We start from the raw sequence: 27,892 nt of genomic DNA on the forward strand, positions 1-27,892 counted from the left end.
ACCGAGCCGTTAATATCACAGAAACTGACTGCAGTCTAGATTGTTAGAAATCATCATTTCCCAACGCCAACCGCTTACGCCTTCATATAATCAAATGACATATGTTTCAAGGCGCCTCCTGGTTGTGCCCACACACAGCCTTCATGAGAACAGCCCCGCGGCTCTTTGATCAAGCAATGATGACGGCTCCCCAAAGCTGCTGAGAGGAGACAAGATACGTCCCGGCTTAAGAACGTGACGTCGAGGAATAGAAAACCCCAATAATGGGGGTCGTCAATACTTTCCCCTACAGGCAATATGGTGTGTATGCCTCGTTCATTGTCTTGGAGGAGCTGATCATACGCGAGACATTTACTTCCAGAGCTCATTCCAGTGAAGACGCCACGGATCGTTTCAAGATGTGTGGGTTGGGCAAATCTGTGTGTGTGACGTGAGGTCTGGAGCTATGTAGAAGCCGACAGACAGGCGGGACAAGAAGGGGAGAAGGAATGCAAATATGCAGAGAGGAGATGTTGAAGACAAGTAACGAGCTGAACGTGAAGTATTGAAGTATAAAGTTAAACGGAAGAAATAGGTTGAATAGATCACTCGGCCCCTGCATATCAATCCATGAGACTGGGACAACGCATCAAAGCCAAGAAGTCCACATCAGTTCAATATACCATACCGAATGGGATCAACTCATACTTTTCTCATCACTTCCACCTTGACTACCTATCACAAATCCCCAAAAGCCAAATAGCAACCAGGAACTAGAGCAGCAGCAGCAATGATTCACTCATCCCTCCTCGCCATCACGGCTCTCTTCCTCTCCGCAACCTCGGCCGTTGCTCTCCCAGCTGATGTGGCCGTTGAAAAGCAAGATACTCATCTGTTCAAGCGTGCCTCGCCCGGCCCAACCGATACCACCTTCATCAACAACGTCTTGACGACCGTCAACCCTATTCGGTCCAAGTACAAGGCTAATGCTCTTGCTTGGGATGCTACGCTTGCGAAATTTGCGTTAACGAAGTCGAATGGGTGCAAGTTGAATCACACTGTAAGTCCATTCTTCCCATTTCTGTCTTCTCTCTCCTCTCACCAACACATCCCTCCTCACCCTCACCTCCCTCCCGTCTCTTGTTCCCCTTTCCACCCCCTCAGTGACTCGCATTGACGACTTCCTTTTCCCAGGGCCCCTACGGCGAAAACGCCTACTGGTGGTGGACCATCCCCACCACGTCCACTCCCAACTTCAGCTCAACCGTCACCAAAGCCTTCGCCTCCTGGACCTCCCAGACGGAAATCACCGCGTACAAGAACAACGACTTGTTAGGGGGCGGCCACTTCACGCAGACGGTGTGGAAGGCGAGCACACGGATCGGGTGCGCCTTTAGTACCAATAGGTGCGTGCAGAACCCGAATCAGGATTGGTGGTTTTATTGCGAGTTTTGGCCGAGGGGCAATTTGATTGGGGCGTATCCGGGGAATGTTACCGTGGTGTAAGAACGAGAAGGGGAGAGGGGGAGGGGAAAAGAATGAAGGGATGTTGTTGGATAGGAGGGATGAGGGAAACGGAAAATGAAATGTCCAAAGGGAGAGAGAGACAAGGTCCCAAAGGGGGTGATGAAAAGGGGGTGGTGATGTGATGAAAAGGAACGGAAGGGTTAGGGTTGGATGGGGACAGAAAGGGGAAACATAGGAAGATTGGAGCGGGATATAGGTCTCTGGTCTTGGATTGGGTGTGAAGTTGGTGTTGGCTTGTGGAACTGTCTTTAGTCTAGTACCGTTATCCTTTGCTTTCTTGTCTTTTGAGTAGGACTGATGAAATTCTGTTTTGCTTTTGAGGAGTCTGACCCGGCCACTTGGTCTTTGAGTCTTGAGATATCCAGAATGTGAGAAACACCAGTGTGTCTGTGATCCTTCTGAGAGTCAGACTGAACTTCAAGTTGTCCGCAACTCAGACGTGCTGCTGAATACCCACTCGCAACCTCCACCAACGGAATCTCGGTAGAAAGATAGGCAAGTCGAGCCGGATCGGTCTGGGTTCTCCAGAAGCGGCTGGAAATATCATACGGGCTGAGCCGCACTTATAGAGATCGACTGCTGGGATGTTTGATTCCCTTGGTGGTCAGTGGAGGTCAGGCTGTGGAGGTTACGGGCTTGGGGGGGCCACAAGCTCGTGGCCCTTGTTGAGGGCTGACTTGGATTCATATGATCCCAAGCATGCAGGTCTCGCCGGAAGACTCAAGGCAGATGTGATAAAAGAAAGAGAAGTAGTATCAAAACAATACGGTAACACAAGATGGTGTTTGGTTGCACCTGACGGCACGGAGGGTGATACGGATCCGGATGAAATGTCAGGAACAAAAGCGATGAAAGGACCGAGATTCCATATAGGCGGTACAGGTGCTGTAAACTGCAAGGGACACGGCGATATGCCCCGCCTGGAGACGCTTCTGGGGAAGGGAAGGTGCAAAGTGACATCACTCCTGCTCGGCCGCTGCCGATGAATGCGCACCAATCAAAACTCACAGTTGCCTGAATGATGGGACCGCTGGTATCCACTTTGGCTCCCATCCACCAATGGTGGGGGTCGGAGATTCTGTTTGACATGCGCTGTCAGCCTTGTGCGGTTCGCCAAAACCGTCCCGTCTTGTCCATCTCCATTCCTCTTCTCCATTGTTGAAGCTCCCGTATTCTGTTTGCATTGGTTGTCCAAACAAGAACTTCACCGGTTTTTTTTTTTATCTTAAGTACGTATAAATATTCTGGAGTGTACTGACTTTCGAAACGAACGACCACCGATTTGGACCTTTTGCTCAGATTCTACCATCACACTTTCTAGCCTTGCGTCAACAATTCCTGCGGCCAACTTCGCGAACTATACCCGAACGCACAACGAGACACATACACTCCATCACACGAAATATCACAAACATGTCACCAAGCGGAATTGAGAACGGCGCCAAGTCCAATGGCATCATCGAGACAGGTACGCCTGCACTCTCCCCGCCTTGCATCGAGGTCTTCTCGCCCGGATCCTTTACTGATCGCGCAAACCAGATCTTGGAGTCGTTCCCGTTCCTAAGGTGGAAGGTGACTGGACGGTAGATAAGGCGGTTAATACTATCGGCACCGGGAAGTACACCGAAAGCTCCAACTCCCCAATTGGCTACTTCCATCTGCTCGAGCGCCTCAAGACTACCAAGCGTGAGGGATGGAGGCGGTTTGACATCAACCGGTAAGCGTCCAGCTTCTATTCTTGACCCCTAGATTTTGACAGTGCTAAAAAATCGGCGGTTGATAGAGGAGAGTCAATCTCAGACCACATGTACAGAATGTCCATGATGACCATGCTCGCGCCTGCCTCCCTTGCCGAGAAAATCGACGTCAACAGGTGCATCAAGATGGCCCTGATCCACGACATGGCCGAATCCCTCGTCGGCGACATCACCCCAGTTGACAACGTCCCAAAGACGGAAAAGAACAGGCGCGAAGCCTCGACTATGGACTACATCACAAAGCGCTTGTTGGGCAATGTCGATGGTGGAAAGCAGGGCGAGCAAATACGCGCCATTTGGCAAGAATACGAGGACTCCAAGACGCCCGAAAGTCTCTTTGTCCACGACATTGACAAGATCGAACTACTTCTGCAGATGGTGGAGTACGAGAAGCGCGGAAAGGGCAAGCTTGACCTGGGCGAGTTCACCTTTGTCAAGACCAAGGTCGGACTTGACGAGATGAGGGCTTGGGCGGATGAGATTATCCAGGAGCGCGAACAATTCTGGGCCGGGAAGGAGCATATCCGTCGTGACGGTGGCGATGAAGGAGCCATCACCAAGCAGAAAGAGGTGATGCAGGAGGCATACTATGCCGGCCATGGGCGGAAGGAGTAGAACCCGACGGACAACGGACATTGACATCATATCTTATTGTTATCCTATCATCAGCCTTGGAGGACTTGTGGAGCGGGTGGGAGTTATGGGATTTTAGGCGCTCGCATGGGATTTGTGGTTATGGCATCCAAAGGGCACTGTCGCATTCGACGTGGGTTTGTATGGAATACCCAGGTGGAATCGGATGATTTGCGCCAAACATCATGATATCATACAAGAGAAGCATTAACTAGCAAGACTAGCATACGCGATAGACCGTCAGCATTGACACTTAGAAATCCTGAAGCTTTTGTGTTTCAAGAAGTCCCCTCAACCCAGTAGTCAAGATGGTATGACGGCGATGAGGTGATCCCGTAGTGGTCGGCTGCTGGGTTGTGACCCCCAAAGTGGTTGCGCGAACCCCACTGAGCTTGCCGCGCCAGCGGCCTGTGACAGGAGCGCTGTTTGGTTGGCACAGGCCGCGGAGTTCAGATTTGTTGACTTTCACCAAATCTGCAGGGGTTGAGGGGCTTCGCATCTCTAGAACGGGATCGCCCCGGTCACTGATCAGGAGACCCCATGATCTTTCGGGTTCGGATTCCCCTTTCATGTCTCTCATGCGATCAATATCGACAGCACCTTGCCGTGAGCTCAAAACCGCTTGCCTTTGACGGTCATCTTCTCATCAACTAACGACCTTGGACTTCTCGGATTTTGTTGCACTAGTCCAAGGTTCTCGTCCAAACCTTGGCCAGCGAGAGGAAGCAGCAAAAAAGTCACAAGCCCAGGTGACTATAGAACAGCCAAGAAGCCTACGCTCAGCTACGATACCCCTCGATAAATGTTGACCGCCCCCTCTCTGATAAGCCGATACTCCGTCCGCATTCACACAATTCCCGTGGCTGGGCTCTGAGAAAGTGTCGAGGCCGTCGTCCACTTCTTCGATTCTCCAAACAACTGTTGTCGGCCCTGGTGTTCATCAGGCGCTTGGGAAAGAATAAATCCAACCATCCTTTTTTCCCGCGCTCGCAAGTCGCATTGGATCGCATACGTATTCCCTCGAAAAGGCTGTTATCGCCGTCCGATCTCTCACCGACGACGGCCTGCTGCGCCTGGTCCCGAACCCGAGGAGTCGCCCTTGTCTCCAACTAGAGTCTCTCGTCTCAGCTTCAGCTCGCCCTTTGCTGTCTCGTGTCTGTGCGACCTCGGGGACTTCTGCCGGCTCTGACGCGACACGCATTCCTTTCGTCCAACTTTGCCCCATCCAGCCGTTTTTCTTACCACCAGCGGGTGCGGTCTTACAGTGCTCGACAACCGATAGCTCAGGCTCCCGATACCGCTCCTCGCGATCACGCGCTTCCCCCGCCGCGGCCACCTCCTTTACCCCAACTCGTGGGCATCTGTCCTTCGATAGTCTGAAGAGAGAATCAAGAGGGAAAGGCAGAGCCGAGATTATACGATTGAAGATCAGTCAGGGCGACGCACAATTGGACCCTGACGCTCGGATTACCATGCAGAGACGCTCCTGCGGCCAGCAAAGCATCCAGACTCAACAACCATTGGACCGAACGAACCACTCAGCAACGAGGTCACCATCGCAGTAACCGAATCGTCATTCTTGAGTCGGCTAGCTCCAACGCTAGAACTTTCTCAACGCACCCCGACCCATCGAAAATCGGCCCAACCTGTACGGCGGCTCCTTGGATGAAACCCCGTCGCATTTCCACCGACCTTTGATAGTTATCCCACCATGTCCTTTGGCCCAGATTACCACCTTTCTGGTGGCTATTTCGATACGGGCAATAATCCACCACAAACCCTAAGCGCTGGCATCTTCCGGCCGCCAGCCTCGCCGGCCGACTCGAACCACAACCTCGCCAAATCCACCGGCAGCCTCTTCTCCGACATATCCATGTCTAACGGGACAAGCCCCTTACAAACACCAGAACAAGCAAATGCGAAGCGGAAACGTTTAGGACTGGGTGTGCGGGGAGGAACCCTGAACGATCACAACATGCAGGTGGATGGTATGAACGACGGAAAGGCAGAGACAGGGATGGCTGATGCGGGTCAGACAAGATACAACTTGGCCGGCCAGCTGAATGCTACCCCAACAGGCGGCGCCGTCACGGCCAACGGTAGGCTGGAAGAGAGCATGTACTCTGATCTAGACTACAGGAGAGCCGCAGGCTCCAAGCGAGCCCACGACGACCCCGATGGTCCGTCACCTCAGGGGGAGGGTCAGGTCGACCCTTCCACACAACAACACCACTCGGCGAACTCGTCGAAATGGGGCTTCCTTGGCTTGCAAACCCTAGGCTCAGTAGTGGGCAAGGTGTGGGAGTTCTGTAAAGGCGGAGCTTTTCGTGGCTTCCAAGCCGGAGGCGGCACAGGATACGAGGTTAACGGTTCAACAGTTACCCCATCTGTCCAGGCCACTGCCGTTGGCCAGCCGTGGGCTAGCGAACAACGGGAACAGCCCATTCATTTTACCATGGAGGCTGACCAAGACACGTCGATGCCCCCTCAAGAGACGGTGATGACGCCCATATCACATCCAGTGCAGGAGTTTGTGGCACCGCAGCAGGACTTTTCATCTCTACCACCGCTTCCAATGTCCGATTATATGCCTTATGCGCCCGAGTATCACGAGACAAGCAATCCAGATTCGTTGATCCGACCGGCCGTCAAGCGGAGACAAGTAAGCGAGAACCAGGACGACCTCAACAGGAACTGGGTCATGGTAGACGAGAACGGCAATGGTGGAAGCCCATCGCCTATGCCTGCTGTGCCTAGTTTTAGCGCCGCTGCTATGCCTAGCTTTGGCGGTGCGTCGTCAGGTCGGGCAACCCCCGGACTAAGACCGCCATCTTTGCGGACAAGGACGCCAGGATTGTCCTCGAGCAATGCTACAAGACGTATCACTGCTCCCTCTCAGAGGTTTACTGGCGGTCCGTCTATGCTGCCCCGGACGCGGGCTCCGTCGAGACTATCACAACATACCGTCGCACCTGATGTGGGAGCTCAAGAACTCCCTAGTTTTGGCGCTCCCACTCCCAGGTCACCCGTTAGTAATATACCGACTCCTTCATTTTCTACACCTACAACGACGGCGGCTCCTGTAAGCCGAATACCCCTTCCTGCCTCTGCCGGTGGAGGGCCAGGAAGTGGAGGGGCTCGTCCCAGTTTTGGCAGTCTCAATGCGGCTGCTTCTAATGGCCGTCAGAGCCCTGGCCTCCAAAGTCCCAGCTACGCAAACCCCACCCCTTTTGCATTCTCCTCACCTGCCTATCAGTCTTCCTCCGCTTCTCGCCCCGCAAGTCGTCAGAGTGTTCGCCCCGCAAGTCGTCAGAGTGTTCGCCCTGCAAGTCGCCAGAGTCTTGGTGGCGGCGGCGGCGGGAGCAGCAATGGCACCAGGCGAAGTCTCCAAGCGCCCATCCAGCTGTCCTCCCCCGCCATCCCTAGACCATCGACAAGTTCATCCGCCAAGGTCTTGAAATCTCCCACCAACCACAACCACCACCACCGCCGCGGTGAAAGCAGCGGCGCTGCTGCCGGTGGTTCCAGTCACGGTTCCTCAACAGGCAGGCCTCCATCCTCTATGCGTAGGAGCAGAGGAGTGAGCCTCCATAGCGCTTTTGTCGAGGACGGACTGAAGGCCAGCCCGAGACTGGATGGCGAGGCGAAGCATCTTGCTAAGAAGAAGATTGCTGCCGAGAGGGACGCGGATGCGAATATTGATGCTTTCAATGAGAAACTCTTGCAGATGATTCGCCAGGGGAAGGAGGCGCTGGGGACGAAGGTGGAGGTGCTTGATGATCGGGGTAATAGTAACGGCGTGTGGGAGGAAGATGAGCTCTGAAACGAGCATTGGGAAGGGGTCTTGAGTGAATGAGATTATGGTGATACCCGGTGACGAGGATATATGGCCCGTTGGATATGCTTCTCTTATTTCTGCTCACACGTACGTACGAGTATGTTTTATGAAGCGACGGCTTGAGTGGACAAGCGATCGGAAGATTGGCGAAAAATAGTGTGGTCGAGACCGATTTATCACCTAACACGGCAGACAAGAAGGAAGGCGGGAACAGGAAGAACATGTGCTGGGGGATTCTATATCATTCGTTTCTTGTTTGCATTTAGGCGTGCGGATCGCATGGGTGCTGGGAGTTTCTCTGCTTTGTTGATTCCTAGCTCATCATACCTGCTCGTTTGCTGTTGTCTTTGGTTGTTTGATACCATCTTTGGATCCCCCGGAAATTTTTTTTTCTCATGAGCGAGCAAGTGTGGCCGATTTGGTGTGTTTTTATTCTGTTCCTGTCGTCCGCTCATTCATTGAAGCGGACAGGCCAGCCAGATGGTTTACCTTTGTTAGGGTTACCGAAGTATATCGTGGCATATTTTCTTGTAATCCTTAGTACCATCATATGGATCATTTGAGATATGTCATATTTAGGAATGGCTGGTTGACTGTTAAAACATCACCGTAATTTCTTGGTCTCGCATCAGTGCCCCTGCAGGACGAAGAAGCGTCGAGTGAACACTTATCCGGTACTCCACTATCAACCCTAACCCAGATTCTGCTGACAGCAAGCTTATCTCACCATTCAAGTCCCCTCTCATAAACTCAATATTCTCACCAATCACATCTTCCCACACACCACTACATTCAATGCAACCGCAACAGTCACTCAGTCAGCACGACATACAAAACCCCATGTCACCGCGCTGAACACATTCACTCACCGCACACTCGGCTTTCCGAAAAAGGAACTCGGAAGCGGGCGGGAATTATCTGGGTTCAAAGTCACAGGCGGTTCATCACGGAAAATGGCGCCATCAGGTGGTACCTCTAGGGACGATGCTTCCCGTGCTGGGCTTCTCCGCACCAGCAACAGCAACAGCACCATCAACAGCAGCGGGCGCGGCGGCAATAACATCAAGGCAGCAGCAATGGCCGGGACGATGAACTACCACACCATCAACAACAACAACAACCGCTACGATAGTCACAGTCCCCGATCATCAGCAGACCTGACCTACCTCGATCCCGAGCCCTTGGCATACGACTCCGACGACAACGGTAGCATGGGTTCACCCATCTTGGAGTCCCAGCAAGGAGACCAAGGCGATGGACACGCAGCCGACCTCCTAACAACGACCGAATCCCGCTCTCTCACCCGCGGCCTCGCCCAGCGCCACCTCTCCATGCTCGGCATCGCCGGCTCCATCGGCACCGGCCTCTTCCTCGGCTTGGGGGGCGCCGTCGCCCGCGGCGGTCCATTGGGAGCATTGCTAGGGTACTTCATCATCGGCCTAATCGTGTGCGCCGTCCAGTTCGCTTTGGGCGAAGTCGCCTCCCTTCTCCCGGTAACAGGCAGCTTCGTACGACACGCCGAGTTCCTGGTCGATCCAGCTTGGGGCTTTGCTATAGGTTGGAACCTGGTGTATGGCAATGTTTTGTCTATACCGAGTGAGATCACGGCGATCTGCGTGTTGTTTGAGTACTGGACCGAGGGAAAGGTGAATCCGGCGGTGTTCATTGTCTTTTTTATCGTGGTGACGGTGGGCGTGGGGATGGCGCTGGTGAGGGTGTTTGGGGAGGTGGAGTTTGTGTTTGCCATGCTGAAGGTGGTGCTGGTCGTTTTCCTGATTGTGCTGGGACTGGTTATTGATTTGGGCGGGATCCCGGGGACGGAAAGGATAGGGTTTAGATATTGGAAGAGTCCGGGGCCGTTTGTGGAGTATATCGCTACGGGCGATTGGGGGAAGTTTCTTGGCTTTTGGTCGGTTATGACGGGCGCGGTGTTCAGCTTCGCGGGCGTGGAGAGTCTGGCGATGGCGGCGGCCGAGACGAGGAACCCTAGGAAGGCGATACCCAGGGCTTGCAAGCGCGTGTTTGCGAGAGTGGTGTTGTTTTATATGCTGGCCGTGCTGGTGGTGGGTATGCTTGTGGCGAGCGATGATCCGAGGCTGGATGGTAGCGGGGATAGCGTTGCGCAGAGCCCGTTTGTGATTGCGGCTTCGGCGGCGGGTATCAAGGCGATTCCGTCGGTGGTTAATGCCATTGTCATCACTTCGGCGTGGTCGGCGTCTAACCAGAGCTTGTTGGCCGGCACGAGGGTGTTGTATGGGTTGGCACTGAAGGGACAGGCGCCCAAGATCTTCCTGCGGACTACGTCGTGGGGGACGCCGTACATGTGTGTGCTCCTGTTTGGAGGGTTCATGTCGCTCAGCTTTATGAGCCTGTCGGAGCGCGCTATTAACGTGTTCTGGTGGCTGGTACGCCTGACCTCGGCGGGAGTGTTGGTGTCGTGGTCATCCATCTTGTTGAATCACATTCGCTTGAGAAAGGCGATGGACAGGCAAGGCATCGCGTATACTAGGCTGCCATGGTCTAGCTGGTGGACTGGTAAGTTTTGTCGGAGAGCTCCATCCAAGATCTGATGCTAACTACTTTCCGGGGTGCAGTCTACAGCTCACCAGTAGCGCTCTTCATGTGCATCGTCATTCTCCTGACAGGAGGCTTCAGCGTCTTTACCAAGGGTAACTGGGATGCCGCCACGTTTGTCTCTTCTTACTTGTAAGTTCACCTTTCTCCCCTCGTCATAGCCGCAGTAAAACTAACGACCGATTAGGGACATCCCAATTGTCCTCATTGCCTACCTGGCATGGAAATTTTACAAGAAGACCAAGGTTGTATCACTAGACGACATACCACTCGATATTGCTTTCGAGCAAGCCGAAGAGGCCATTTTCGAAGAACCAGAAGAAGGCAAGACAAAAGGATGGGTGCGAGCTGTTAGTTGGATATGGGATTAGAAGAAGAAGAGGCGTCTACGGCTGGTACGTTTACGCAACAACACTACGATACTGATATCGATGATTACGATGACTTATGCATTTACACTGCCACAATATAGAGATATACAAGTATATATATTAATGCTTGGTTCCCGTCTCTCGCTCGACAATACTTGCCATGTGCCAAGGCATCTGCAGCCTTGTTGACTTGACATCGCTTGGATGCGCCGTGGTCTAGACGCATCGCGGGTCGAGATTAGCTGCCACGTTTTTTTTACTAAAATAGTATTATCAGAACAGGCGGTGGTTTCCGTTTCGCCTCACGCCGAAACCATTACCGTAGCTTCATACGGGCACAGACATGGGAATAACCCCCACGGTCCCGTCAATCGTTTTTGCTCAAAGCCGCCTCCGGCCATTGCTGGCTCGGCTTACGGACCCGAGCATGTTGGACGTAATGACCCCGCAGTCATAATAGCTGGGCGGGAAGGGACGGTTTTCACTTCTTTCCTCGCCAGCCCGAGGCCATTGCTCCTTCCAGTCCCAGAGAACACGAAAACTTTTTTCATTCTTGCAACCTACCGCTCGAATTGAGGACTGAGGACACTACGCATTACATTCCCGGTCAAAGGACCAAAGCCTCAATGCCCATTTCTGTTGACGAGAAAAAGATTCTCCATTTGCCCGTCATCAAGCATGACCGAAACACCAGGTAGATGGGTACTTAATCTGGCGTTTTCCGGAGGTCAACACGGGTGAATATGGATAATTAACAAAACCACTTTATTCTACAGGCGGCATCCATTGGACCCTCGAACACGGCACCGGCCCCGGCCCCCAATCCTATAGCGAACACACATTGTGCATTATTCGGGACGGCCTATCATTCGACGGACCACATATCGACCAAACGTGGCATTTGTTTCTCGGCAACGCATGCCATCTAGCCCGCTGTCCGCATAGGGCGTCGCGTCCAGGGTTCGTCATATGGCCCCCTTTGTTTTCCGTCGGAGATGGATTTCTGCACAGTCGTTGACATCACTCAGCTGTTACCGCTTTCATGCTCAGATATTGTTGAACGTGCCCAGTGTCAGCAACTGGTCGAAAAATGACGACCCCGCACAATTCGACGGTCTAAATGACCAAAACCTTCGAACAGCTGGAACCATGGCACTATACATGCCTCCTAAGAAAGACATGACATGGTTCTACCGCTTCTCCGCAGATATTCAGGTACCGACGGCGGGGTAGATGGAATCAGGGGAACGTGATAGAAAGAGGCAAGCGGAAGGTGAGATTGCTGATTATCATTCCTATTCTAGCTGTCCTGGCATGTTCCTCGTCCGAGATTGGCAGACAGATGTTGCGTAAATGCCCATCTTCCAAGACCTCCATTTCGGACACCATTGACAAAGTACAAATTAGCATCACATTATCGTGAGGAGACCACATCGCTCATTCTCGAAGCTGTAGGTATGCGGCTGATCCCTTGCTCATTGTGTCTCTCAAGGACTTGGCAGATGTATATATAGCACAACTAACACATCCCTTGGTGAGATACATACGCATTGTTTTCGAACAGTTCAAGCCAGAATTTCGCGCATGTTTCATCCCGGTCTGCTTGAAATCGAACTAAAACATGTGAATTCAGTCTGCTGTGTCCAAACCGGGGGATCAACAGCAAGACGTCAAAGGCGCGGTTCCAAGACACTTCGATCTGGAATACGAGATGGCAGTCTTCGGTTCCGATGTCTTTACTCTATTGAGGCTCTTTTTTCCATTCGGAAATCCGTGGTCATCCATCTACTTCGGTCCCTGGTTCAGCGAAGGACACTGCTCCTACTGGATTACCAAATCCCGGGTTACCCTCCCTCGGTCAACCGTTCCCCGCCGCCCCAATCCATGCCTTGGGTGGCATTCCATTACAGCGGCAGGTCTCAAGATTCCCGGGAATTGGAGTTGCCACTCTTGAGTGGGTTGAGACATGTTCCTGATGTATAAATGCTGTCACCTTAATAGTCACCCATCGGAACCGAATTCTGGTACGGGACCAGCGTACACACTGCCACGGCTGGAACTCCGGTTTGACGTGGAGTAAAGTCGAAGTGTCGTCCAGTCTTCTCACCATCCCTCACCTTCTTTCCGGTGTATCATACCATCAACTCTGTTGCCTACTTCCCTCTCAGACACCCTTCTTTTCCCGCTTTACTCGGCTTTCTGGCATCAGTCATCAGACCCAACAGTGTTTGCTTCTTCAACCTTAAACAGGTATCAAAAGAGGCGGATCACATCTGGCGCTTGCGGTTGGTTTCATCTTTTTCCATTCTACGCGCAAAAATTGGGACTATCAAAGTTCTAAACCCCAACGGCTTAGCTCTCGATCCTAAGCAAGCATCGTGAACAAGGTTGCCGTGCATCATCTGGTCTCTTAGTCCGGAGTTTTGGCTTTTTTTTTTTTTTTTTTTTTCTTCTTAACAAGGGTGTATCTCAAAAAGCAACCACGGTTTCCCATCCTCTTGGATATAAAAGCCTCCTCCCAGTACCACCAGCCTACGAAGGTGGCTCCGGGGAAAAGATCATCACACCTGACAGCGTCGATCACTATACCTTAAAACCAGCCGTGTGTCCACTAGGTGAGCCTCCCTGCCTCTCCCCGCGGATCATCCCCAGCCAATACTTTATTCCCATTCCACGACATCTGCAACAACACGAAACACAATACACGACACGTCCTGAGACATTCAACTCAGCCAACCTTCTGTTCTCTATACGACCCAAACCCCTCATTCCGTACCATCTAGATTTTTGGATACCAGTACAACCCGTGCGATTGATCGACGAGACTTGAACCTAACCACAATCTTAGCAAGCTCAAGTGCCTTCATTGCAAACATTTATCTCTTCCTTAACGACCCGTCGTCAAAATGAAGGCAAGTACAGTACATATCTTCTCGTGTAACCTCATCCTATCTGATCACCGCTTCCTACTCTCTAACCCACACCTCACCCCAATTCAGCACGTCCATCCCCAATCCCACTCACCAGACAAAACAACAACTAACTCCTCCACCCCAAAAGACCTCCATCACCCTCATCACCCTCTTGGGCGTCTTCACCAGCGGCACTCTCGCCTTGCCTACCGCCCAACCTCAAGAGGCCGCCGCCGACCAGACTGCTCCCGAGGGCCCCACGACACCCAAGGTCAACACCGTACAAGTCGACTACGGCAAGCCCAGGTGCCCCGACTCGCGTCTCGACGCGCTTTGCATGGCCAGCAACGCAAACGCTTACTGCGACGCCCAGGGATTCCATAATAACTTTATGAAGACTTGCAAGGCGTGCTACTGTGAAGCATAAGGCAAGGACTGTCTGGACGTGGGAGGTGATGCGATATTGGTGGGAACAGGTGACTGCTTGATCGCCTGCTTGGAAGAAAATCACGGGCCACCGTCATGGAATGAGAGGGCGACTTGGATTTGATGTGAGATTGGGACCGGGAACTGGAAAGAGGGATGCCTGAGAGTCAAGGATTTGTTTCGACATCAACAAGACAAGCAAGCTTCGGGGAATTTTGTAAGGACGAGTTGGACATAATCACCTACCTACTACATGGGAGGCAGCAATTCGGGTCTTGGACCCAGTTTGGATCACTCAAATGGAGATTTTCCACCCTCCTTAAGCTTCCTTTTGATACCTCTTCCATGTGTTCTATACGATTTTCCTTCTGATGAAAACAATGCATCTCCGCCCTGCTTCCCCTACGCCTTATGTGTACGTAGGTAAGGTCGCTTGCAAACGGCTTGTTGTGACTCTAAACCCGAGGGCTCAAGGACGGGCAGGATGGCTTGCGAGGAGACTGACAGTTTTTCCCCACCAAATACCCATTACTATTGCAGAAGATCGGCTTGATTTCGCGCTCCGCGGAAACATCTCGTTGCAATTGGAAAAGGTTGCAAACATCACCAAGTCATCCGCCCTCAAACAGGGCAGTTAGGAGTCCCCACACGGTACGCATTGGACGCGGCCTGGGGAACCCACTGTTGCGTCCACTATAACAGCTAGCTGTGGCACTTAGATACTGAGCTACCTAATCCCCACACTTCTATTAGCCTGTTACAGAAGTCTCTTTGTAACACCCTCTCTATTCAGATGATAAATACTTATTGCAAGCTGCCGGCTGATGTCTTGATGACAAATCTCTCCAACGACATTGATGACGATGTCGTCTTTACACGCTGTACAACGTTGGAATCGGACGAAGAATTGGACGAAAAGGACTACATGTCTAGTCCCAGGGAATGAAGGGATCGCGTGTCAACAGAAGGGCGTATTGACGGAGACATGAAATACATCGAACACTGCTCTGAAAGACTCGACACGGCAGTCTCGCCGAGTTAACCGTCACTACCCGTACCCACACCGCTGTTGAATCCACCACGACGTCAATCCGGGCCGCCATAAACCTTGTTCGACCGCGTGTCATCCTCGACTATTTGCGGAATACTTACGTACATCTAGAAAAACCTCAAGTGCCACGAGAATTGTTTCACCGGGAGCGGCGGATCCGCGTGGAGTAGCGGAGACAGTGAGTCAGCTTCGTCAATTGTTCGGGATCGACGTTGGACTTGAGATATATCATCTTTGGTTGCCTCGACAAAGTCTGAAAGAAATAAATACCAACGTCCAGAGAGCAACAGAAGAGGCAACAGAGTCTCATAATATTTCTGCTTCTCTGCCAAGGTCATCCACCAAGAACAAAACATCACCACCATGTGCCCCAACACCGATACCGTCGCCCTCCATGGCTGGACTGCCGTGCCTGTCGATGTCGATGCCATCTTCGAAGGAAAGCCGTATCTCAACGAGCCGACTCCCGTCTCGCTCGACGATATTGTGTGGCCATCCGATGATCCTATCGTAGCCAAAGTCCAAGAATACGCCAAGGAGAAGCTTCCCATCGAGACCTACAACCACTCTATGCGAGTTTTCCATTGGGGTACTTCAGCCAGACTCTCTCCCCATCGTCCAGCATGAAACTGAGCACAATACTAACACATCAAACAAAAGCAACAATCATCGCCCGCCAGCAGTTCCCCACCCACGCCTCCTCCCTCTCCCCCTCCACCCTCGCCCTCACCTGCCTCCTCCACGACATCGGCACCACCCCCGCCAACCGGTCCAGCACCCAGCTGTCGTTTGAGTTCCAAGGCGGCTTCATCGCCATTAACCTGATCCAGCACCAGTTGGGCGGTGCCCAGTCGCAAGCCGAAGCCGTCGCTGAGGCCATCATCCGCCACCAGGACCAGGGAACCGTCGGCACCATCACCTTTCTGGGTCAGCTGATCCAGCTGGCGACGGTGTACGATAACATGAGCGAGATGCCGTATTTGGTGCACCCGGAGACGAGGAGGGAGGTGGCCACAAAATGGAAGAGGAACGGCTGGAGCAGATGCTTCAGCAAGAGCATCAGGGCCGAGTGCGAGGAGAAGCCGTGGGCGCATACGACGCATCTGGGAAGTGAGAAGTTCCCGAATGGGGTTAGGTACAACCAGTTGATGGAGGAGTATGATTCTTGGACGGGGTGAGTTGGTTGGGTACATTGCAGGCGTAGGAGGTTGGGGAGAGAGAGAGAGAGAGAGAGAGAGAGAGAGAGAGAGGGGGATGTATGGTAGAGGCTTGGTGTGTTTTGGAAGACCTATGGTAAATGATAAACGGCGGGGGAATGGAACGGAGGCGGGTTGTACGCATGTTAGTTATCACGAGAACGCCGTGCGATATGGGGGGTTTTGTCATTATCAATAGGTGGATTGATTGCATGATCTGGTGAGATATAGGTCTACCGCCTCAGTCATGCTATTTGGTGTCTAAAATACATGTAGCCTGGTGTACAACGTAATAAATATGGAGCGTAGTACCTCTGCCATCATGTTCGCGGAAAACCCTGGCCAGATACTGGCCTTTCTTTTCAGAGAGATGGCCGTGTCTGACTGACCTCTCAATCCGAACAAAAAGCAATCAAGCACCAAGCCATTACAACCTAGCTACAAGAAGTCCAAGATTTTAAGTGTGGCAATACGTCTGCTATTATCGATCCATTCAAGTTAGTTTGGGCTGGTTCCTTTTTGACAGAACTTGTGCGGTAGAACTACGTAGAGGTAGTTGAGAGTTTCTTGCGGGTGTGAAAGCGGGACCAAATAAAGTGCAAAAGCCTGGGAAGGAGCAACTTACGCGGGATAGTACCACATTCCGAGAGCATCCCTCGAACAAGAAAGTCCAATTGGGAGGGTGCGTACAGTAACTCAAAATACCTCATCACTTTTGACTCCTCAAGGACGTGATCGAATTCCAGAGCGCCACTGAGATCGTCCCGCCTACGAAGTACAAGTCCAGGAGTTGGTTCCCTACGATCCAGCCTGCAAAGTACGGCTGGACCATTGCAATTCTTCTCGTTACGTTTTAACATGACGTGGCCCAGACGACTGGACTTGCAGATCAAGAACCGGTAGATGTCGGTCTGGAAAAAGCCGCGCTCCAATGAAGAGAAAGAACCCTCCGCGGACGATGCTTTTCCGGCAGTGGTGGCTAGCAATCTCCGAATATATCTTGCAGCAAAATTGCATATCCCGTCATAGACGCCAGGGCCACAAAACTCGTGGCAGCGTGTCCAGAATTTATCGCCTCGCAACTTCCAAAGGTACTTGTCGACGAACTCGTTAATGTTATCCAAACGGGCCTTGATTGCTTCCAGCTTCAGGGCGTCCATCGGAAGCATCCCTCGGAGAGTCTTGACTTGTTTCGGTGACAGGGGAGCGCAATGGCCAGGAAAGTTCCATGGGCCGACTTCCTCGTCGTCGTCGTCGTCGTCGTTGTTGTTGTCGTCATCGTTGTCGTCATCGTCGTATATTGAAGCGTCTTCCTCGTCGCCAGAGAATGGATCGCCTTCCTCGTCATCATACATCGAAGTGTCTTCGTCATCCTCGGGAAATGGAGACTCGTTGTACATTGGAGCGTCTTCCCCGTCCAGATAGAATGTAGCGCCTTCCTCGTCATCGTAAACTGCCTCGTAAACTAAAGCGTCTTCGTTATTCTGAGGAAATGGATCGTGATCGTCGTCTTCGTCCATTGGAACGCCTTCCTCGTCCTCATGAGCTGGGTCGCGGAACTCGTCACTCGGTTGGTCGTCTATGAAGAGCTCCGGAAAATCTGATGCGTTCACTTCGGGTAACATGAGTTGGTCCATATTAGGTGGAACGAATTGTTCAAATCTCTCGATGAACCGCTGGTAGATTACAGGCTGGTAAGATTAGGGCGGGTCGATACGCCTCCGTACTTTGTCCAGCTCATGGAAAAACACGACGCAAAAAACGGCGCTGTCAGAGACGTGGTCGTTAATGTATATCTGTAGACGTTTTGTTCGGCCGTTGAGAACTGCGCGGAACTGGTTCGAGACGGGTCTTAGGGTGACCTTCGTTTTCATATCGCAGTTGTCAATGATACGGTCGAGCGTCTTGGCCGGAAGGCAACACCGCGTGGAAGAGAGGGCTGGCATTTTTGGCAAATGCCTGAGTGTTGGAGACAGAATGGAGAGGTGATACTGGGTAGCTTGAGAGGATAAAAAGTAGGAAGAGGATGAAGATAAGCAAAGAAGAAGAAGGCTTGAAGAAAAACGGAGGGGTCATGCCTGCTTGTATACTTCAACATGCTTGTGCTAACTGACAGATAAAAGATGCAGCGGGCATCGGACATCGGATATACGATCGTCAAGCCGGTTGGTACATAATCACCGCCAACCCCGGTTATCCGGTAAATCTTTTTCTCCTGGTAGGCATGTATGTATGTTATGCCAGTACTTGACTTGCATCAATCATGGGATAAACTGGAGAAGACCGCGTGACGCATATTCAGATGATCAGTCAGTACAGCGGCTTCCACAAGTTTCTGCCCGGCACCTTCGAAGTGCTCGATGCGCGCTCACTAGCCGAGGATTGCTGATGCAAAGACACTCCTGAGCATTTCGAGCCGCGAAGTCAAAGCAGGGAAAAGGAACACTGAAGTTTGACATCCCTTGAGAGTGACCGGACTCAAGCACAACAAGGTGAATTCATGTATTACCGTAGTACATATACCTACTTACTGAAAGGTAGTGAAAAAGGCCAAGTTTACACTCACTCACTTCACTGCTCTTGAACAAAACATTGTACTCACAACTGTAGGTGCGTTGTATTAAAGAAGCGGGGTCAGACATTTGTTCTACAAGTATCACAGAAGTATGTGGCCCAAAATAATAACGTATGCAAACCTTCTTTGCAAGTTCTGAGTGTCGTGTCGCCGTAACAAGAACACAATGTCAGGTTCCAAGGCACAAGCGAGCAGCCTGCATTGAGGGACATTCATAAGACAATAATCTTCACTTAAACCTTCAACAACAATCAAAGCGCCAGTGGTTTAGTGGTAAAATCCATCGTTGCCATCGATGGGCCCCGCGTTCGATTCGCGGCTGGCGCAATTCTTTTGGCTTTTTTTTGCCCTTTCTGTGCACTCCAACCAAGAACCCCTTTTCTGTCCCTTGGCGCGCTAGTATCTTTCTTTTTTGTTACTCCAAATCTCTCTCAGAAACCAAAACCCTTTTGTCTATAACTATTCAAAACAATGCAGAAGCAGGTGTCCGGATACTATGAAAGGACTCTCTATAAATGTCTGACAACCACTTGAAGCAGATGCAAACAACTCCTCTCATTTTCTCAGCATTCGCTAAACGACGCTTCCAGCGGAGTGCTTCCTCCTTCTATGCATCCCTGCAATGCCGCCGGTCCCATCAAACTCCATCGGCCTTCCGAGCTCCAGTTCGGTCGACACCCTCCCTAGACCGTCACCCATACCTCTACTGCCTCGTCGAAGACCCATGATTTCCATATCCTCCAGCTCCTCGTCCACAATTCCGTCCATCTTCTCCAGCATGTCCAACACTTCTTGCGGCGGCTCCGTCCTGAACAGCGCATGGATATCGGCATATGGATTCAGACCAAAGAACCACTTACTGTCCTCTCCATCGTTTGCACTGGGCGTCGCGGACTTGGCCCACACGCGTCTTCGCTCGTACAGCGCGATCATTAGAAGGACCGGCAAGTTGATGATCTTGATAGCTCCAACGTTGATGTGGTGGAACATTTTTGGGCCGACAACCATCTTCATTGGGAGCAGCACTGCCAAAGCGAGTAGATTGAACGGAGGCGGATAGGCAAAGATGGAGTCGCTCTTGACGCCCTGGAAGGTTAGGACGGCACGGCGGAAGTAGATTTCAGCCTGCGCATTAGAGATGATCTTGGAGAAGGTGTTGGTGAGCATGGCGACAAGGACGGTCAAGAAGAGTGTGTTTCCGAGGAAAGCGAAGGTGATGGCCAGGGCGGGACCGAGGATGGTGTGGAAGTCGGCCGTCCGTTCGATACCGGTGCCATCGAGACCAAACCAAATCCACAAGAGCCATTTCCCGATGGTAGCCCAGCCTGGACGATCATCGATGGAGGACTGTGGCGTTACCAAGCCTGCGGCGACATCGGAAGGGTCCGGGGGCGCGCCCGTGCGCATCAGCCAGAGCAAGCCTAGCAAGAAGCCGGTGAAACACCATATGGCGATGAATGTAAGCCGGGTGAAATCTCGCATCATTGCGTGTAAGGCGATAAAGACGATGTTGTCTGGCATGAGGTTGAAGGCTATGCGGGTAAGTAGGACCGGGGCGGCAACGCAGAGGATGGGAATGGCGTAGTCAGCCTCCGGATAGATCCATAGTTCGGCAAAGCGCACAATGCCATATACGCCAAAGATGAAGGTAAAAGTGAGATCGAGGAAGCTCCACAGGTTCTGAGCGTGTACCTCCCATCCGTGTTCGACCAGAGCGGCAAACTGTTCCAGAACCCAGCCAGTCGTATAGATGACAAAGGCAGCTTCGTAGCCACCAAACGGGCTTGCACCCGAGCTATAAAAATCGTTTCGATGTGTCATGGTCAACACATACAGGCCTAGAAGGATGGTGAAGTGGACAAGTTCGAGCAGATTTCGTAGTCGAGGAACGATTAGTCGGCGATGGTTGAGTATCGAGGCTCGCCGTGGTTCGTAAAGCGATACAGGGTGGTACTTGTAGTGATCCGGTAGAATGTCGACAAACGAGAGCGGGGTGTACACAACTTGGCCGCGGTAGACAGCGTTGACAATGCGCTGGCATGCGACAGACCCGATCAAAAACTTGCTTTCTGACAAAATGGCCAACTCGAGTGCCGTAAGCTTCCGCTCGTGACCACCACGGTCCTGATATGGCCATTGTAGGGAGCGTCGGTATCGGCGAAGCGGGTCGGGCGCGGCATCGAACGGGTCGAACCCAGAAACCAGAATATTGGCGAGGAGCAGGAGTCCAGGTCGGTCTGGGTGGTCTTGGTGGAAGCGTCGAAGTACACGGGTAGCCAGCAGTTCGCAAAGAGTGGCTCGAGAGTTGTTGACAGCCACATACAGGGACTCGTCTGTCGCGGAACGCTGAAACTGGACACGGTTGGCGAGTAGGCAGTAAACGACCGAGAGGTTGTCGGGATTATACAGCTTCTCAACTAGGGGCCGAACCATCAGGTTGTCCATACGAGGCGTCTGCAGTTGGTCGAGCGTATAGGGGTCGTCGATGGCGGCAATCACCAAGCGGCGGATCCTGTAGTTTTCCTGTCAGTCATCTCATGTTCTTCCTTCTTCCATCCCAACCTGGTTCGTACCGATGAATGGTGACATAGACGGGTAACACTTGAGAGGTGTCACCGGCCAAGTATATGAGCTCGGCAGCATCGAGACCAACTGTACTGCCGGGGGCAATGCGCCCACGGCGACCGAAGAGGGGGGCCACGTTGTCGGATTCGGGCAGATGTCGAAGCTCAATGTCGCTGTTCTCACTAGTATAGCTAGCTTCGCTGCCACCGTCGTCGTTGTCGTGAAAGGGGTCTGAGCCCTTGGGCGGGGGATGTGAAGGGTGGCCGGGGGGTTGTGTGCTGGGGTGGCTGTTGGGAGCCGCCATCATATATGGTGGTGGTGGTGGTGTTGGTGGTGCAGCAAGATCAGCGAAGCAGAGGAGAGGGTTGAATCAGTCGAGATGAAAGGACGGTTGCGCCAAGGCATTGGGTATCTGTATCTAACTGAGGACCGGCATGTCGTCGATGGTGTTGCCCTGCAACATGGGGAAAGTAGTAGGTAATGATTACAACCCGGAGGACCAGGAGGGCCAGGAGAAGCGTGGACAGGGGAAACATGGACCGCCCCGGCCCAGTGGGAGGGACGGAGTAAGGGAGGTCGTCCATTAGTATGTAGTGTGGAGCTAGAATCCATTGATGTTCTGGACTGGAGCCGATTTGGTTGGCATTAGGTGGACGATCAGACAGAAAGTGGAAGAGGCGCTCAAAGCATCGGGTCTTTGATGGAAAGACGGCTCATTGGAACATTGCAAAAGGCATGTTTCCACGTCGTGGAATTGGTTGGCTTTCCATTACAGTGCCGCATCGCTGCACAGGCATTCCTTCAGAGTACCTTTAGGTACCTATGTTTCAGATCACGCACCGCATCTGCGACAACTTCTGTTAGTGGAGATATAGTCGGGCTAGAACATTCCCTAACAACGACTAACAGTAGCGTTGGTTCCCATAACGTAATTTTGCATCTCCCGCTTCGGCCACCTCAGCCTTGGCTGGCCTTGGCAGCTTGGCAATTACGTTACGCGTAATAAGCTCATCACTGCTCATCTACAAAACACCGAGATACGCTCCCGATACAGTCCCAAGGACAGCTTCAACTACGCCTTTGACTTCCACCTTTGATGGTCTGACATGTTCAGCCACACCTGTTCCTTCTCCCTGACCAAGTCCCAAAGCCTGTCCACCGTCTTCCTTACTGTATCGGGCAATGGCCCTGCTCTCGCCCCGGCCACGTTCGCCCGCAGTTGGTCGATTGTCTTCGCGCCAAAGATGATGCCATCCCCTTCTGCCAGCGCCGAATGGTGCATCAGCCAGCGCAAGGCAGCATCCTGAAGCAGTATCTGCGGTGACACGGCATCACAAGCCTCCTTCAGCTTCCAGATCGCCTGGTGCATGGCCGGGTCATCGTATGTATCGATGGCGAAGGGCAAGGCGCTCGCCCCTCTCCATCGAGTGCGCTCCAACGCCTTGGAATTGGGGTCACCGAGAGCAAAAGTGACTTTGCCTGTGAGGAAACCGCCAGCTACCGGGCTGTAGGCATGGAAAGCGCAGTTATGCTTGCGCAACAGCGGCATCAGGTTTTTCTCAGGGTGCCGTTGCAAAGCGTTGTATTGTCCCTGGTACACCGACGGCTTAACGTAGCCCTTCTCGTCGCAGATGGCGAAGAACTCTTCCATGTCTTTGGTGTTATAGTTGCAAAGTCCGAGCTAACCAAAGTCAGCGTCGCTCCGTCTTTGCCGCGGTCAAAATCATTGGAAAACATCTTACCTTCTCAAATTTGCCGGCCTTATACTGGAGATCGAAAGCCCTAGCCTGTTCCTCCAAAGGTGTACTCGGATCCGGCGCATGAGCATAGTAAACTCTCACACGGTCAGCCCCGAGAAGGCCTAGGGTCTGGCCGATGCTGACGTTGATGCGCTCTTCGTCAAGGTGTGGCAGAGGACGATCAGCGTTCACCTTGGAGTCAACGATGAAGCCCTTTTCAGCTGCTTTGCTTTGGCCCAAGAGCGTCTCGGAATTCCATTTGTTGCCCGGCGGGTAGGCGGCGGCGGAATCGAGCTCCAAGATGTTGAGCTCCTGCAAGACCGACAAAAGATCCGACACTTTTTCGGGAGTGTCCCATGTGAAGGTGAAGCTTTTGGCAGTGGTACCAATGCCCCCTGCTCCAAAAATCAGACGAGGTGGCATCTTGATCAAGGTCCGTTGGGTGCTGAAACTACGGCTGGCAAGTGTCTGTGATCAACTACGTGGAACTGAGCCATTTGAAAGCTTGGAAGGCTCGCCTTCTTTATAGAAGTCAGCATACCAATGGTCTCATGGCATCTTTGCGGTCCCCGCAACTTGCATGCTACATGCTTAGTAAGCACTGATTAGATCATTCTGCGACAGCGGCCGATGGCTCTGTGAAACATCAAACCAATATATCCTGTTGGAGACTCAATCATACCTTGCGCCTGCAAGCCACATATGCTATTGACTTGGTTTCTCCTGACACCCATTGTAGGGAGTAGTCTTTGTCGGGTTTGATATCGCCGAATATGTCAACATGCCGAACCAAAAAAAATCGACGAATTGTTGAAGTCAAGGTATGCGGCCGGTCAAATGAAGGGCGTCCACTCAATACTGGTCATGATGTGATCCAACAAAACCTCGGTACCGAGAGCGCATTATCGCTTGTAACCAGGAAATAATCGACCAAGCTCCGACTTGCAAGCGTATACTAGACGTTTTATCAACCCCTTGTACAAATCGCGAGAGCGACTAACAGAAGCAGCTGGGTCCAGTAACTCCCTGATGAACCTACCTCGAATCACGGATACCACGCGGCTGCTATCAACAGACCAGTTAAAGGCCCAAAGATAAAGCCACTAGGTGTGACTCCAACAACAACTTGTACGGGTCGCAAAAAAAACGAGGCTTGCTTTGGTATGATACGGGTGTTGTAAGAGTGACGGACAACATGGCTTGTAACCCGCCGGCTCGTCAAGGTGGACATATCAGAAGCGATTGCGAACACCTCACTCGCTACACCAACAACAATGACTGGAGTTCATGAAGGCGATACAAAACCACCCCACCATGGCCTTCGGCGCGAACAAGCTTGTAAAGCGGCGTCGATAGAAACGTCACACGCAAACTGCATGTCAAGCGTGTTACATGTGGAATTGTGATATTTTCGGGTGATTTGTTGGTTTTTGAATAACATCTGGCGATGACTTGCCGGATTTCCTGGAAATGAAGGACACTACTGATTTTCGAGGCGATAATCTCACAAATCCAGTCGAGAACATCAAACAAGTAGAAGGGACTCTGCGAATACACCAGTTGAAGCGACTTCAAGCAGATCGACCGACCAGACGAATGCTAACACAAGGCCGCAAGAACAAGCATTATTGGAACATCCAACACAAAGCATCAATAACACGGTGATTCCTTCTACCAAGCAAAAACGACTGACGAACATCGACATGCGCACGCTAATCTAGCTTGCCCGATCATCCGACTCTCAACCACAGCCCGAGTCTTTGACTTACCCTACAATCCCCAAAACTATGGTCCTTCAACCCAGGAAGAAAACCTCCGTCGAAGCCGGCTGGATCATCTTCGCCGTCATCTTCTCCACCTTCAGTTCCGCACTCATCATTCTTCTCTGCTGGTGGACCACCCGTGGCTCAAGCAAGAAAAGCAGCAGCAGCACAGAGCAAGAACAACAACAGCAAAACGAAAGCTCTTCAAGGCAGCTAACATCCAGACGCTCGGTACGCTACTGGTATTATTACCCAGAGTACTTTGGACACAACAATGGAGGATCATCAGAGCCACCATCAGACGATTATGATGCAAGTTATACCGGGACGGAATATCATTTGGAACAGCAACAACAACACCCGGATTACTACATCTATCCGCCACCACCTTATCCTCCGTGTCCAGATCCACCACCGCCGCCGCCACGGCCGCCGAGGACGCCGCCGCATATTGCTGTGTATAGGACGAGGCCGGTTAATGTGATGAGCTTTTTGGTTCGTAATCAGAGGAAGAGGGAACCACCACCACCGCCGGTAGCGGAGGTTACTTCGCCGGAAAGGACGAGTACGCCAACTCCTGAGGATGGCTCTTCCTCTTCGAGTGGTTCTTCGCCTGATGAGCCACCTCCGAATGGGGATGGACCTCCGCCCCATGGTCCTAGAGGAGATCCCTCGGGCGGTCCTCGTCCAGAAGGTTCTGCACCTGATCCACCTGATCCGATTATCATCGATGTTGACTCACCGAAATCAAATGGGCTTGCGCCTGACTCACCTGATCCGCACATCGTTGACGTTCAATCACCAAAATCCAATGGCAGTGTGATCTCACGACAAGACGTTTCTGAGGCACAAGCTAATTTCGGCAAGCTTATGTCTGAAGCGGGTACGACCAGTGAGCGGAGTGCACCCTCCCAGGCTGGGTCTAAGCAGTCGACCTCGGTGAATCTAGGCCACCGGACTATGTCAAGAGCTTCGAAAGCATCGATACGAGAATCGGTTGCGGATGATGCGAAGAGAGCGCAGTCATCTAGACCAGATTCGCATAAACAATGTTCAGCTGCGGGCTCGGAAGTGGGATCCCACCGTCAGGGCCCAAAAAGATCAATCTCGGGTGTTCGTTATGTGAAGGCTCCAACATATGCGTCGTCAAAAGAAAGGCGTGGGTCAAAGGTAGCATCGCCAAAGGGGTCGTCAAAGGAAGGGCGCAGATCGAAGGTAGCATCATCACATGGGCATACTGCATCCCCTTCAACATCATCATTGGCCATCCGCTCAGCCAGTCCACCTTCCGCAAAAAATCCCCGAACCAGAAGCTCACAGGCTTCACGCCATCCATCAATCCCGTCCAGACACTCTCGTCCATCTCCCCTGCCAAGGCTCAGCTTGTCGCCCCCAAGGTCTCACGCCTCCCATCGCTCCAGACGCTCCAGCCCGCCTCAGTCTCCTACATCACCCCATCACTCCCCGATTCAACGCTCTCCAAGCCGCCACAGTCGTAGCTACAGCCATAGCCAGACCTACAGCCGTCCGGCTTCACGGCGATCAAACCCGCCACGGTCCCCTATACCACCACACCACTCCCCAAGCCGGTCTGGCAACAGGTATAACCAAAGCCACAGCCACTATGATGACCGTCCAGCTTCACGACACTCATCAATATCAAGACCAAGATCAAGGGTCTCTTCCATGCCCCCCTCACCGACAGTGACGGATTTTGCTAGCATTTCAGAGATTTCCCACCCGCCTGGCTCTCCATCTCACAGGTCTTCTAGGTCTCCCGCTTACGGGTCGGGTGGGTATGGAGTGGCGCTGAGCCCACAACAACAACAAAAAGAACATGAACGAAAAGGCTCGCGCCAATCGACATATTCGAGACACTCAGGTGCAAAATCACCTTCGGCGGTTTCAGTGTCGGTTGTGGAGCTGCTGAGTTTGGAGAAGGACGTGGATCAAACTGGGCAAGGAGGAGGCATGTCCCTTTTGGAGCATGAGGAGCAAGAAGATCCGGATGAGCGAGAGGATGATGAGATTGTGGTGCTGGATGAGGAAGGGCGGCTGCTGAGTCGAAGGAGTGTCTCCAATTCTAGGGCTTCATCACACCGACAGATCGATCCCACCGATCACCAAAGGGATTTCATGGAAATGGAACATGGACAACACCAACATGACGACCAGATTAGAGAATCACCGGTTCTGCAACCAGAGCCAGGACCAGAACCAGAAACAGAGCAGGTACCGGAAGATTATTATAGATCATACTCACCGGTCGTCCTCGCTGTCGGCAATCCTGAACCTCTACTCCCCTCCTCGCCGAATCTTTCGGCCCATTCATCGAACCTCTCGCCAAGATCACCCTATCACCCTGGAAAATACATACCTGCACCTACACAGGTCCCCAAGGAGAACCGACCACACCAAGCTAGTGTCTGTAGTGTCTCTGACAGCCCTGATTCTGGCATTGGTGGCGTCGGCGATGGCAAGGGTAAGAGTGAGTAAAGATGAGGGTGATGGTGAGGGGCGGTTAAATGATTGAGTTGTTTGTGTTGCTCGGAAAGTTTTGTGGTGATGGAGGAGCGAAGCAAGAATTTTGTTGGTAATAGAGAAGAGAATTGGTACCTAGAGATGAGTGGAGGAGTAGATGAGGAGGATGGAGTACACATAATGGAAAGAGTGAAAGAGAGCAGGGAAGTAGGAAAGAAAAAGAAAGTTGTGTGGGGATGTTCGTGCTTACCTAATGTCGGAAATAATGCTTCACGAGGAGGAAGGGCGACGATTACGACCAAGATGACATAGAGGAGAAGAAAAAAGTAATAAGTTTATTACCACAATACGGTGTTCCATAACAGCTTAGGTCCTTTCGCTGTCTCGTTACTGTAGGTAGCCACTTCACAGGCAACAGAGGTAGAGGTGTACATACCTCCTTCCTACCTTCCTTCCTTCTTCCTTCCTTTCCTCCTCCCCTCCCAAGTTTGCACCTTCCATCCCA

General features: G+C 52.2%; 10 protein-coding genes and 1 non-coding gene across 11 annotated transcripts; 8 read left to right on the plus strand and 3 right to left on the minus strand.

The window, feature by feature from the left end:
- Window positions 1–535: 535 nt before the first annotated feature.
- Window positions 536–2,010, plus strand: SMAC4_01135 (uncharacterized protein). Its single transcript, XM_003350193.2, has 2 exons — window positions 536–1,039; window positions 1,174–2,010. The coding sequence occupies exons 1-2, from the start codon at window positions 770–772 to the stop codon at window positions 1,483–1,485; spliced, it is 582 nt and encodes a 193-aa protein (XP_003350241.1). The 5' UTR covers window positions 536–769; the 3' UTR covers window positions 1,486–2,010.
- Window positions 2,011–2,308: 298 nt separating this feature from the next.
- Window positions 2,309–4,195, plus strand: SMAC4_01136 (uncharacterized protein). The gene is made up of 3 exons (XM_003350194.2): window positions 2,309–2,974; window positions 3,046–3,223; window positions 3,290–4,195. Exons 1-3 carry the CDS (start codon window positions 2,920–2,922, stop codon window positions 3,876–3,878), a joined length of 822 nt encoding a protein of 273 aa, XP_003350242.1. The 5' UTR covers window positions 2,309–2,919; the 3' UTR covers window positions 3,879–4,195.
- Window positions 4,196–5,607: 1,412 nt separating this feature from the next.
- On the plus strand, window positions 5,608–8,321 carry SMAC4_01137 (uncharacterized protein; the record flags this gene model as incomplete). The annotated part of the gene is made up of 1 exon (XM_003350195.2): window positions 5,608–8,321. The coding sequence occupies one exon, from the start codon at window positions 5,608–5,610 to the stop codon at window positions 7,717–7,719; it is 2,112 nt and encodes a 703-aa protein (XP_003350243.1). The 3' UTR covers window positions 7,720–8,321.
- A 366-nt stretch (window positions 8,322–8,687) lies between these two features.
- Window positions 8,688–10,827, plus strand: SMAC4_01138 (uncharacterized protein; the record flags this gene model as incomplete). Its single annotated transcript, XM_003350196.2, has 3 exons — window positions 8,688–10,269; window positions 10,329–10,440; window positions 10,496–10,827. The coding sequence occupies 3 exons, from the start codon at window positions 8,688–8,690 to the stop codon at window positions 10,677–10,679; spliced, it is 1,878 nt and encodes a 625-aa protein (XP_003350244.1). The 3' UTR covers window positions 10,680–10,827.
- Window positions 10,828–13,133: 2,306 nt separating this feature from the next.
- SMAC4_01139 (uncharacterized protein) lies at window positions 13,134–14,299 on the plus strand. Its single transcript, XM_024655174.2, has 2 exons — window positions 13,134–13,294; window positions 13,528–14,299. Exon 2 carries the CDS (start codon window positions 13,586–13,588, stop codon window positions 13,973–13,975), a length of 390 nt encoding a protein of 129 aa, XP_024511090.1. The 5' UTR covers window positions 13,134–13,294; window positions 13,528–13,585; the 3' UTR covers window positions 13,976–14,299.
- Window positions 14,300–15,431: 1,132 nt separating this feature from the next.
- On the plus strand, window positions 15,432–16,246 carry SMAC4_01140 (uncharacterized protein; the record flags this gene model as incomplete). The annotated part of the gene is made up of 2 exons (XM_066089543.1): window positions 15,432–15,657; window positions 15,729–16,246. The coding sequence occupies 2 exons, from the start codon at window positions 15,432–15,434 to the stop codon at window positions 16,244–16,246; spliced, it is 744 nt and encodes a 247-aa protein (XP_065946589.1).
- A 560-nt stretch (window positions 16,247–16,806) lies between these two features.
- SMAC4_01141 (uncharacterized protein) lies at window positions 16,807–18,210 on the minus strand (the record flags this gene model as incomplete). The annotated part of the gene is made up of 2 exons (XM_003350199.1): window positions 16,807–17,940; window positions 17,992–18,210. 2 exons carry the CDS (start codon window positions 18,208–18,210, stop codon window positions 16,807–16,809), a joined length of 1,353 nt encoding a protein of 450 aa, XP_003350247.1.
- An 885-nt stretch (window positions 18,211–19,095) lies between these two features.
- SMAC4_13525 lies at window positions 19,096–19,166 on the plus strand. The gene has a single exon. It is a non-coding gene; the product is annotated as a tRNA-Gly (tRNA).
- A 10-nt stretch (window positions 19,167–19,176) lies between these two features.
- SMAC4_01142 (uncharacterized protein) lies at window positions 19,177–21,943 on the minus strand. The gene is made up of 2 exons (XM_003350200.3): window positions 21,413–21,943; window positions 19,177–21,351 (listed from the first exon to the last, which is right to left on the minus strand). Exons 1-2 carry the CDS (start codon window positions 21,709–21,711, stop codon window positions 19,413–19,415), a joined length of 2,238 nt encoding a protein of 745 aa, XP_003350248.2. The 5' UTR covers window positions 21,712–21,943; the 3' UTR covers window positions 19,177–19,412.
- A 282-nt stretch (window positions 21,944–22,225) lies between these two features.
- On the minus strand, window positions 22,226–23,617 carry SMAC4_01143 (uncharacterized protein). The gene is made up of 2 exons (XM_003350201.2): window positions 23,147–23,617; window positions 22,226–23,085 (listed from the first exon to the last, which is right to left on the minus strand). The coding sequence occupies exons 1-2, from the start codon at window positions 23,564–23,566 to the stop codon at window positions 22,477–22,479; spliced, it is 1,029 nt and encodes a 342-aa protein (XP_003350249.1). The 5' UTR covers window positions 23,567–23,617; the 3' UTR covers window positions 22,226–22,476.
- A 1,313-nt stretch (window positions 23,618–24,930) lies between these two features.
- On the plus strand, window positions 24,931–27,402 carry SMAC4_01144 (uncharacterized protein; the record flags this gene model as incomplete). The annotated part of the gene is made up of 1 exon (XM_066089544.1): window positions 24,931–27,402. One exon carries the CDS (start codon window positions 24,931–24,933, stop codon window positions 27,400–27,402), a length of 2,472 nt encoding a protein of 823 aa, XP_065946590.1.
- Window positions 27,403–27,892: the final 490 nt, after the last annotated feature.

Source organism: Sordaria macrospora, chromosome 3 (assembly GCF_033870435.1).
Source record: "Sordaria macrospora chromosome 3, complete sequence".
In the NCBI taxonomy this organism is placed as follows: Eukaryota; Fungi; Ascomycota; class Sordariomycetes; order Sordariales; family Sordariaceae; genus Sordaria; species Sordaria macrospora.